Raw genomic sequence first — 12,512 nt, 5'->3', positions numbered from 1 at the left:
TGGGCGAGATAAGAAAATAGAATAGCAGAAGGAAATTGTCCATTTGTCACTTCATGATTTAAATGCTTGTACTGGGAACATTTTTGTTCAAAATGGAGTTGGCAGTTCTCTTCACTGAAGCCTTTGGATCTTTGTAGAAATAAAAGGAAACATTTAAAATAGTAACTTTTATGGGCATTTTATTATATAATTGATTTGTATTTTTCCCAAAAGATGTATTGTAGTCATCTTAGAGTATTTATTAATATCTAATATTAATAATGGCATTTATTATTAAACCCTCTTCAGTTTGTTTTTTATTACCTTCTTAAAGGCAGGTCAACTAATTCAGTTTTTTACCGTTTAATCATGATTATAGGTCATGATTTAATTTAGGCCAACTAAGTAAGTTGCTAGAAATTTCAGCACATACCAGGTCAATTCATTACCTTTTTTTTTTTTTTTTAATTCGTCTGAAGATTAAATTTAACATTTTGCTGAATTAGAACTCTAATTAATTATCTTTTACAGTCTTCATCAAAAGGAGCTATTCTTTCCTAACTTAACCCGATAAAAACTGGCAGTGATTATAAGGAATGTGCCAGATTCCCATTTGCACTAAGAATCTTCACAAGAAATAATGGTGAAAGGGTTCTGATAGGGATATAAGATATCTTTTTCTCTAGTTTTAGAGGCCCGATTATAGCTCTAATGTAATAGACAGATACTTGGATAGAGTGTCTAAATAGGGACAGATCTGAGATTTTGTGGGTAGTAAACAAATAGCAAATGCTAATTCTAGGATTTAGCACCAATTTTATGTACTTTTTTTTAAAAAAAATCTTTTAAAGTTTTTCGTATGTGTTCTCCAGCCAAGCTCATTGCTTGTAAGGCAACTATATATACTGAAGGCACAGGAGGGTGGGTTGTTTTTTTGTTTCCCTGAAGAGCAGGACTTTGCAGATAGCTGCAATGCTCCGGACTTCTCTGGCCTGGAAGAAGAGCTGTTTTGTGGGTGATTGCTTCCAATCTACTGTGCGGCAGCATCATTCCTGTCCTGCATTATTCCAAGCAGCGGCCAGGACTGCCCACGGCCCTGCCTGTGAGGGCAGCCGTCCGGCACCACCGCAACGTGGCAGGGCAGGAGGGCTCCCCGCAGGCTGAAATGGTGGCCGGGGTCTGGACAGGAGTGGGTAGGCTGGGCCGAGGCAGTACCCTCAGGCCCCTAACAGAAATTCTGAGTGCGCTTATGTATATCTCTCGTAAACAAATGTGTTTTGAGCCTGTACTTTAGTATATGTAGGCATATAAAAGCATACATATTGTAGGTATTTTTGCATTTCCGAGCTCATTTCCCCCCTAGAGACACTCATCTACCCGTGCTGGCTTGCAGGCAGGGGGAGGCAATGGCTGCTTGCTTCCCCTCTGCCCCACCATCTGCTTGCGGAGCCATCTCTGTTCACCCTCACGTCCTTGACTCCAGTCCCCAGGCCCTCCTGAGCGGCACACACCCCCTGCCAGGAGGGCTGGCTTCAGCCCAGCGCATTCGCTGATGATTTCCACCTCTGGCCTTGGAAACGATGCCCACTGAGGCTATCGATCCTGCTTCCTCTTCCTCCATGGCTCTCCCGGGCCACGCTCCGACCAGGACGTTGCCATGGAGCGGGCACGGCAGGGCTGCAGCTGGCAGAGCGGTGCTGCAAGTGCTTTCTGCTCCTCCACTTCGGTGCCATATGTCAAGGAGAAGCTGAGAGCGGCTTATCAGCAGCACCACCTGGGCCCGCCTGGACGAGAGGCTGCACATCTGCAGGTGCCCCATGTCCGTGCGGAAATTGAGAGCCCCTCTCCGGGCAGCACCTAAACCGCTGACCATGGCTTGCTCGAGTGTCGCCTAGCTGGTGCGAGCAGCTGAGTGATTTTCCTTTGCCCTCGCTGCGCTTGCCGCAAGCTCTCCCGTATTTTTATTCAAGGAGAGACGGAGTTGGCGGCAAGCCCAGATTTGCAGCTGGTGTCTCTAGAAGAAAGCTTACAGAGGGGAGGGAAAATGAAAAAAAAAAGAAACAAAACACACAAACCAACAAACAAAATCACCCAAATTCTTTGCTGAATTTGCAGACTATGCAGTCGGCATCACTCAGCTGTATGGGAGACAGGAGGTTAAGGCTGTAACTGCTCTCAGTCTCTCCTGCCTCGCTTCCCATAAAGCGAGGATACTAGGAGAGAATAGTGCTGTTAGATGCCTGGCTCTGTTCTGTAGTTCTGCAGCCTGGAAAAGAGAGAAGAAAACAGGAGATTGTTCATTGTGGCTCACAGAAAATACACTATACGTTTTCCACATCCAGAAATAAATAACTTTCTCCATCCTGCTCTGAAAATTATTCCAGTAGCAGTCCAATACCAAAATGTGCTTTAGTTTCCTATTAATAATATTCACCCACTCTACGATCTAGTGAATAGAATACAAGTGAGAAGATGAGAAAGAAAGAAGTCCTTGAAGTTGCTTCTTATATACCCCACATATGTATTGGGGACGGGGCTGGGCAGATCTGGTCAGATGTGATAATAGGAAAGATCAGGGGCTGGCCTTCTTAGCTAGCTGTTGCAATGTTCGGCTCTTCTTCTGAGTTTGGGAAGTTGCTGAGACTAACTTTTCCTACAGATTTTTCTTCTTGTTGCCTAAGCCACATTTTGAAATGAGAGGTGGGAGAGCTGGCATTAGCATTGAGCTTTGTGCGTTCTTTGCTTATTAAATCCCTGGAAAGGTCTAGCTTTCTATTTCTATAGGTGTTTGAACTTGTCAATTAGTTAAACACTTGTTTATCAATTGTTTTACTGGGGTTTTTGAGGAACATGAGGTAAGACCTCACGTCTGGCAGCTGCATTAGAATACTTCCCTACATTGCTGGGTGTTTAGTATATGAGAATTGTAAGGACTCAGTTTTAAGGCTCTTGTAACCTGATACACATGGAAAAGAACCCCATTCATATCGCAGACTTTTATCCAACCACTGGGTCTTGCATAAACACGAGGCTGCAGGTTTGGGATGTATTAAAAAAAAGTAAAGTCCTCATTCACTCAGGAGCTTTTCTGCTTAGTGGCACATGACAAAATTTCTCAAATATCTCACACCAAGAATAATTTTCAGTACTGGAATAGGAGGTAGGTAAGGGTTTTTGTGTGTGTGTTGTTTTGTTTTGTTTTCCCTCCTTTGAATTTGTGTTATATGATTTGAATCTTAGTTGGTGAAACAGTTGATGAGCAAACAGTAAAGCCAATTGTTTGGTAAGCCTTCAAAATCTGAAAGTGTTGAAGAAGAAGGCAGGTGATTAGGCAGTTTTGATGTGAAGAAGTATTGTCTGGAGTTCCATTGATTTAAAAACAAAAGAGTAATAAAAGGTTGTGATCTTACTCTGTACTCCATAATACAGTTGAAGCAGAACCATTCTGAGGAACACAAAGAAAAATGACATTGAACAACCAACTAATCTCTTTGCAGTTGTGTTACATTTATTTTAACTGTCCCAGTTCCTGTTTGGGAAGGGTTGGTTTGTCTGTTTTTATTTTCAATTGTCTTGGGTTATTAGACAAATCTTTATGCTTCACTGTAAAGCACTAACCATGCATCTCATGCAAAATAAATAAAAAATGTGAATCATGATAGGCATTCTGGGATATTAAGCAAATCAGTACACTCCTTCTGCATGAGTAATCTTTCTTACTGAATATCCTTCGTGTATAAAGCACCAGCAGGGAAGAAGAAAAATAAATAACATATTTTCAGGTCTGGGAAGAAGAACCAACCAGATAATCACAGGAATGCATATTGCTTCAAACCCTGATCACTTAGCAGCTGAAAATAATCTCCTAATAGCTACTGTCAAAACATGATGTGATAATTCTTGACAGAGGTCCTGCATAATATTGCAGTTTTGCTGAGATTTTCTTAAGTCGCAGACTGTGATGGAATGTGGTATACATCCAAGAACATAAATTCCTGAGAGTGGTATGTATCAAAAGCATGATCTATGAAATAACAGCCATATTTTCTAAGATTGGGTATTGATAATGTTGAGTAGATGAGGTCCCTGAAGGGTATTTAGAAGTCAGGCAGGATCTCAGCTCCCGAGCAACAGCAAGGTTGCTTTGGGAGCCCCAGTCTGCAAGATGCACAGAATCAATATAGTCATATGGAGAGGACGAATTCAAAGCAGCTGAAGATCTCTCAGCTCCCCAGCTACTCAGAGACTAGAGAGAACTGCTTTGAAAAGCTGTGGAAAATCTATCTGTTGAATTCTTGTTTTTATTTTCTCCCTTTCTTCTATGACAGTTTCATTGTATGTAGACTTAGGCACATGGAAGTCTTTGGAAAGCTTCTATAGATTTTGAGAACCACTGATGTACATTGGAAGTTCTTATATGTAAGAGTCTTCTCATTTCTTTACGCCACAGAGTAGCAGCATTCCTATTGCAGGTTGGCTCAGGAATTGTTATTCACTGCAGTGTAAACATACGGCAGACCCACAAGAAATATTAAAGAAATATTAAAACACAGGTCTTGTCAGAATAACTTATTTCTTTTAGTAAGCACCATGGAAGTAGTGGATAAAGGGCCTGGGACAGCATAATCAGTCCCGACTTTTATTTTAAGAAATCTTGCTTGTAAAATTAATTCAAACTGCCTTGGAGTGAAAATGGGAAGCTGTAGGTGAAGATGAATGACAGGTTACATTAAGATGAGGAGAAGGGCATAGGGATTACTGCAGCGATTTTCAGGATCAGGAAAAAAGTTCCAAGTTCCAGTAAAAGCCAAGGGAAATCGTATCTCTCTCACCTGAGTGCCCTTGAAAATCTTTCTTAAAAGTTTTATTTGCCATCCTATCTAATTATCTAAGATGAAGTAAGTAAGTGGAGTGTTCATGAAATTCAGGAAAGAAAATAAAAGAAAAATGAGTAGTTATAAACAGAAATCTAATATGTGACAAATGTGACTGAATTTTTGAAGAAAGTGGTCTGGTTAGAAATAATTGAAAATCTATCCTGGATATTTGCAGAGGGTGGAAGTAACCAGGAATAAGAGATATTAAAAAAAAAAAAAGTGTTTCATTCTAGACATGAATTTGCAATATTAGGAGGCAGTAAAAAAGACCATACAATAATTATATATTTGGAAACATCTCAACACAGTGCAGGAAAGGATTAACCTGTTTAAATCTATGTCCTTCCATTACTGGCCAAAGACAGAACCACATGCATTGTGGTACCTACCCAGAGGTCTGCTAATATAATTTGAATCAAAAGTAGGTACAAATCTTGTGTGGGATCAAAAAAATCCTGGGCGAGAGTGTTCATGACTCTTTTGTGCTGCACTGAATCTCATATTACCTTCAACAGAAAACTGACATGACATGAAAAACAAAATTCACATAAATAGGGAGAGAAATGGAAATAAAAAACATTAAGGTCATTGATTGATTGGTCCACTCTCCATCCCAGGTCAAACTAGCGGATTCCATCTGGCGCTGCCTGCAGTCAAGCTTTACACCGAGTATGCCTGGTATACACTTATGAAGAAAACAGTCTGTCATTAAGCCTGATTGGCATATTAAGATTTGTTCAATATTAAATTAACGAATGACATGCAAGTTAAGCAGCTAGTAGATAAAGTGATAATATTTCAACATTAAGTGTTGCTTCAGAATGTGTAAAAATTATTTATTGCCTATTTGTGATCTCTCTTCTTTTTATGTTAATTTAATTTAGTTCTTGTTACTGATACTTATCTATTCTTAGGTGACTTCTTGCTAAGAATTGCACTGCAGTGTTATAGAAACACTTAACATGCTCAGTATTAGAAGATGATCAAGATTATACAGTCTAGTGTCTCAAGATTAACCCTGCCAAACTATTTATGCTCTCCCTTTCTGTATATAAAGGAATATAAAGTCAATTTTTGAAAGAAGATTGGAATTTTAAAAGGTGCTTGATGCCTGCTAGTCTGAAAGAGTGCACAAGGGGCAGGATGACACCTACCTGACTCGGCCTGTTGCTAGGGCTATTCAAACCAGCAATACTCCCCATGTGCCCATCTTTCCTCAACACTTTCTCATGGGAGCCCTACTGTAATTCCTTCTAAATTTGGTTATGGAAATTCAGATAAGTTCTTAACTAAAAAAGTGACTATAAGAATGTCTATGGTAACTATAGAATAGAGAGGAGTAGTGCAGAATGTAGGAAGTAGGACAAAAATTACTTCTCAGTAACAGATCCCAGAAGAAAAAAAGGCACTAGATGGCCTGCTGAAGAAATGTGTGAATGCACTTTTGATGTTGAGCCACATGACTGGTGTGATTCTACAAAAAGCTAAGGGCGTCTAGAGGATTTCTGAACACTCCTTGGTTTCAGGATTTGAGTCTGAGAATGAACCCAGCTTTGCTCTCTGTATACCAAGTAGTTCACAGAATCAGACAGAATCACAGCATGGTTGAGGTTGGAAGGGATTTCTAGAGATCATCTAGTCCAAACCATCCCTGCTCCAGCAGGGACAGCTAGAGCACATGGCACAGCATCACATCCAGGCAGGTTTTGAAGATCTCTAAAGAAGGAGACTCTTTTGCACCTTCTGTAGGAAGTTTATTTGGATATCTTTCCTTGAACAAAAAGAGCATTAATATGTCAAATCATTTTGTCTAAGCACCCTTTTTTTTAAGTAGACCACAAAATTAGGGAGGGAACTGAAGGTAAGAGGAAGTATTTGATAGAAGTTCTCTAGCTTCAAACAACTTCACTTTTTATAAATAATTCCTTTAATGGGATCACTGATATAATATGTGCGACCTAAGGCAAAAAGGAATAAAAATGCTTAAGTTCATCAAAGCGAATTCTAAAATTGTATTTCAGAGTTAATTTCAAGACATATGCTCAGTTGTAAGATTACGAGCACTACTGACATTTGTCTAAACAGCTTTCCTCATCTAATTTGTCTGACATTTTTCTTACAGTAAATGAAAAAAGATCAAATTCAAGCCTTGTACATTTAAGTTAATGAAGGAAGGGCTCATACATATTCCTGCAGTAGCAGAGTAATTAACTAACCATGTGATTATGTGCTTTGTTCATATATTTCAGTAGTGTAAGCATCTTTGTGTGGCAAAACTGTATCACTATTTTCAATCTGTTCAGTCAGAACAATAAACTGTATTAAGATAGCAGGTCCAATGTCCATTGTGTGAAATTAAAATTATTTTTTGTAATGAATAAGCATGTGCAATGATAACAGCATTTTTGCAGCTGATTCTGATACCTTACACGTGTGAAATCTTAGCTCAGTTAGGGACATTACTGAAGAAAGGTCTGTTTTATAAAATAGTTAAAATTCTTCAGATAGAGAGTAGAAAATAACTTCCACACTGCTAAATTTCCACACTGTTAAAAATCAGAAAATAAATGATTTAAACTTGGCTGAAAACGTTATGACAGATATTTTTACATGTTAAATTCTTGATACCATCACCGTACATTGATCTTCATTTCCTTTCCACAACAATGTATGTTTTAAGAATATAGAACTGATTTTTTTTATGTACTGACCACCTCCACTAAAAAACAATAAAAAGTTGAGCTTTTTAAAGCATAAAATGGATAGTCTCTTCAAACATTCACATAAACATATTGTAGGTGTCTATCAGAGTATGAAAATACCTAAGAAGGCAAAAATTTCCCCATATTATAAGGTAAGGTTTAATGGGATGGTTCAAGAATCTGTCTGAATCTAAAAGGTAGCATTTAAGATGAAAACTTAACCTAAATAAAGGCAATGGAAAACAGCATAATGTACGATAGGTGCTATGAAGACATATATCCATAAGGCTAGAAGAAACTCAGTGTGAGATTTTCAAAAGCTCAGAATTATAGTCTAACTTCACACTAAATAAAAACAAATTTAACCTCTGAAGGTTATTAAGCTAGTGTTAAATACTTGGAAATTTCATTCTGTAAAGACCAGAAAGATAATTTAAAAAAAAAAATCTTTGATGAGTATAAGAAGCAATAAACTTTAGAGAACGGACAGGTTGTTTGTACCTCAAAGAGAGAAGCAAGTAAGGAAGATGAGGGTAGTGCAGAGAAGACAAATGATTTCACACTGGACTGCACCAATTCACATAGACTTACTACTCCTTCAAGTTAAAATCTTTCAATATCAGATATATTCTTTCAAGAAAAGACTGTTGAAAGAAGAAATGCTGGAACAAACTGATTAATTAGAGAGGAAAGAATAACTATTTCTAGACAGATTTTACCGAAAAGAAAACAAAACAAAAAAGTGAATGATGCAGCAGAATGGCTATCAAAAGTATGCAGCCTTTTATAAAAGTGGTCTGTTAGAAGACTGAAGCATAATAAGGGTTCTAGAAATAATCCTGGGAATTAACCACAAGAAATCCTATTTAGTTTAGTTAAAGCAGTTACAAATTATAATCAGAAATAAAGTAACATCTCTATTCCCACATCTCTGCAGTTACTAGTATAGAATGCCTATGGAGATAAATCCTTCTATATGTATGTAAATTTTTGTGCAATGTGCAGACAGTAATTTTTTCATGTATGTAAGAACTAGAGAGCTGTCTTGCAAACTCCAAAAGTCCTTACGCATTTCATGTATGACTGCCTGAGCCAAAATCATCTTCCTCTTGTTGATATTATAATGAAAAAATAATTGATACTTCTATATCTGGTTTGAGAAACCAAATTTTATCACTGAGTTGACTATTCATAGAAAACTTTCCATTTGTAGTAGTGCACTTTGCTGCAATATTTTAAATGCTGTATTTCTAAGGTTTTTTTTTAACTTGTCATATTTGAACTGCTTTCAGTACTCTGAAAAATTACTCATTTTTAGTACACACTCCAGTGAGACTATCATTGCTAGCTTGCGTGCTAGCACTCTGATGTAGCTCTTCGTCTTAAGAGCGTATTGTGGTTTTAGTTAAATGGCACTACCCCAAGTATTAGTCATCCAGTCTTCAAACATGTTTTTGTTTTATTTTTCATCAGAGTAGTTACAAAAACATTAAATAAAAACAATTTACGTAAGCCTATTCTTTAAAGAGTAGAGACAATAATAGCCAAAAAAATCTACCAGATGGTTCTTTTAATAAATACATTAGTCTCTTTTATTTTTCTCCAGTTTTATCAACTAACATAACAGAAACTTTCAGACCATCAAACCAATTTTCACAATCTGCCATAAATTTGCATTTCACAGAAATAATTCTGACAAGCACTAATAGATGAATGTTGGTGCAATAATAAAACAGTATAAGGCATATTTACACCATCTTTACATACAGAACACTGTACACACAAAAAAATCACAGATCCAGAACAAAGCAAATTCAAACCCTTAGACATTTTACGTTTATAGGCTTGGATTCAAACAAATAATTCTCCAAGCAACAGACAACCTCTTGTTCTTGTGTGATTTATTTGTAACATTGTGCTCATGCAAAATAGATATTTGCTTTATTGCATTAACATTGAAAGAACATTGGGAATTAGTTCTGAAAACAGTTCAATCACTTTTTAAACCCTGTTTCTCTTCATCCATCACAAGTCTGAGTCATTTTTACTGGTGACATAAAACGAGGTGTTAACTGATGATTGAGATTTTTATTTGGTAAGTTCCAGAATGACAATGAAGCTTGTCTGACTATAGTTTGAAAACCATCTTTCTTGACCATGCACTTTTTGCTTAACTATTACAAGGTGGTTTAGATGAGCCATCTTTTGTACATTTTAAATTTCTGTCTTCTTATATATATTTTAAAGAAACCATGTACACTATCCAACATCTACTGTTCACAGAAAGAAAGAAGCAGCAGGAATAGTTCTGGTGGCAGAGTGAGCCAGGAGGAGGACATCAGTAAGTTAGTGGCAACTCAATAAACATCAAATGCCACAGAGATACGTCACGAAGGAGGTGATCACTATAACCCATATTTCTGTAGGAGTTCAGATTGCCAAGGACGTTTGCGCTCTGGAAAGTAATCTGGAATATGGATTTTTTTAAAATCTTGGATACATTTTCTCATCTCTTCCTCAACGCTCAGCTTCTCACACACCTTCTTTTTGGAAAGATTTGTTTCTCTGGATTTGCTAATGAGAGTTTGAAAGAGTTCACTGTTCCTACGTTTGTCTGGAGGCGGCATCCACTGCACTGGAGCCTTCTTGGATGGACGATCCAAAGTGAGAGTACTTGGTTGGTGGGCTGTAGCTTGCTGGGTGCTAGCAGCATTTTCTTGAGGAGTGCTAGCTTCTGAATGGCTGTCACAACTCGAAGTGGACAACTCGTTACAGGAAGTCCCACTTTCACTGCCTTTGTCCAAGACTTTATCATGCTTCCTTTCTTCATGGTCTTGTTTGGGGGAAATAGTTCTTTGTGGGGGTCCTAAATGAAGGCAGGAAAGGAAAAGTATTAAACAAGTATTGGTTTGCACAGAAAACTTATGTTCCAGTATAATGTAAAGAAAAAAGGGACTCAGACTCAATTGGGATAAATTGGTTACATTTTCTTCAGTCAAAAGAACTATGCCAGATTATTGCAGAAATTAAGGGATCAGTGTTACCTGCGTTCAATATTCTCCTTCCCAAACAAGTGTCTACCTTAAGGATAAATTGTCTGTCTGCATAGAAATCCAGGTAATGAAACGTGCATAACGCTCAGAGATTATCTACATCAGAAATCCCTGCAAGCAAGTTTAAATGCTTTAAATGCTATTTTCCTATTATAGTCCAAAAAGTTTATTATGAGGAATCAGATTGTTGTAGTATTAAGAAAAATACAAAACTTGCAAGCCTTTTTCCTTAGCTTAAACAAAAACATTTTTTTTGGAAACTCTAATTTCCTTTTCAAAACTGATACTATGCTCTGCTGATAACCAACCCTACACAAAAATTCCAGATAAGAAAAACGAATACTAATCCTAGAATAACCGAGAGAGCAGTCTCTACTAACAGAGTCTTCAGGCTTTTCTGCTTCTTTATCCTACAGTGATTTCACTGCACTTCTTACTGTCAGTTATTATACCAGACTTGCTTCAGTGCAAATTCAGAATTCAGTTGTACATATCTTACTGCACAACCTGGCAAGGAAAAGAAGGTTATGAAGTTATCAATAAAAAAGGATTCTGCAATGGCAGAGAGAGAGAGGAGAGATCTACGGCCTATCAGCAGGAACTGCTCAGTGCTCTACATGGCTGACAATCAGATCTGGGCTGTTGTTCTCTCCAGATACTTACTTTTTCTTTGAAGTCTCAAGCAGAACAGGAAGAATTAGGTGGTAACCACTAACACTGTACAGGCATTTTCATTCCTAAAGACTGATTTCAGAACTCCAACTGTGAAATGATGCAATTCTGGCATCATAATAAACATCATGATCGCAATTTGGGCCGCTATCTAAAGCTCACAAAAATATCTGCAGAGCTCAACAGGCCAAAGGGACAAATTTCTATGATGTTCAGGCAACGAAATGAAAATGAAGAGTGGAATTTCAGAGGCAGCTGTGTGTTTGTAGGAATTCTGAAAGAGTCTAAACAGTTTAGGCATCCAGATATCTTACAAAAACTAGCTTATCCTTATGGTTTGCCCAAGCACAACCAACATGACTTACTGCCTTTGCCAGTACCAAAATTCAGGGAATAGTAACCTAACTTTGAGTTATTGGGACAGAGCTGCCATTAATGTCTTTTCCAGAATGAAAAATTAGAAATATAATTACAGTTATAAAAAACATGGGAGCAGTCTTGCGTCCTCTTTAACAATTCAGAGGATTTTGAGAAGATTACAATATTGTACGTGAAAGCTAGGTGGAAACTAGACAAAACACAAAAGCAAATAAATAATAGTTTAACAGCAGCAACACTCGGCAACTCTGCTTTTCTTTTGTTTTAACCAGCATTCTAAGACACTGTCACATTTCTGGTGATACTGGTAAACTGTCGTATCTTTTTTTTTCCTGCCTGGGTTTTAGAGTAACTTTGAAAATCAAGATATTATTTCTTGTTGGTCTATTTAGAATTACTTCTCCATTGCTAAGTCTTGCTTCACAAGGACTCAAAACTGCAATGTACTAAGAAGCAACTCTAAGAAAGTACTGAAATATACATATGTACCTTCAAGAATATGAAAAATTTCTTTCACTTCTACAAGATAATTCAAGAGGCTGATATTAAGCAGCTATTTAAATGCTACTTTGGAACACAGCCCTGAGATTCAGTACCTTGAGCTCTGTATGCTTCACTGAATCATCTAAATTCACAATGACTTTAATCCAAACAGAGGCTTTTTCCACACCTCTCCTTTTAAAAATTAACAAATCCTCCCTCACAAAGGACTCTTTACATGCTTCTGTACTTTCTTCTCAACAATTTGCTATTAACAGAAGCAAGAGCTTTGTTGGAGAAAAGGTCTTTCTCACATTTTCAAGCTGCTTAAACCCCAAAGCATTGGTAAATACATGAGAAACGATCTTCAA

General features: G+C 37.5%; 1 protein-coding gene across 1 annotated transcript in view; it reads right to left on the bottom strand.

The window, feature by feature from the left end:
• Positions 1-9,123: 9,123 nt before the first annotated feature.
• Positions 9,124-12,512, bottom strand: part of KCTD8 (potassium channel tetramerization domain containing 8) — an 82,542-nt gene continuing 79,153 nt past the window's right edge. The window contains exon 2 of the mRNA XM_088524749.1: positions 9,124-10,424. Within this exon, the coding sequence (XP_088380875.1) occupies positions 9,964-10,424 (461 nt within the window). The 3' untranslated portion in view covers positions 9,124-9,963. The remainder of the gene's footprint in view (positions 10,425-12,512) is intronic.

Source organism: Tinamus guttatus, unplaced genomic scaffold (genome assembly GCF_059628265.1).
Source record: "Tinamus guttatus ecotype Peru unplaced genomic scaffold, ASM5962826v1 Tinamus_guttatus_pri_ptg000213l, whole genome shotgun sequence".
Classification (NCBI taxonomy): Eukaryota; Metazoa; Chordata; class Aves; order Tinamiformes; family Tinamidae; genus Tinamus; species Tinamus guttatus.
This window is presented reverse-complemented; position numbering and strand designations above follow the sequence as displayed.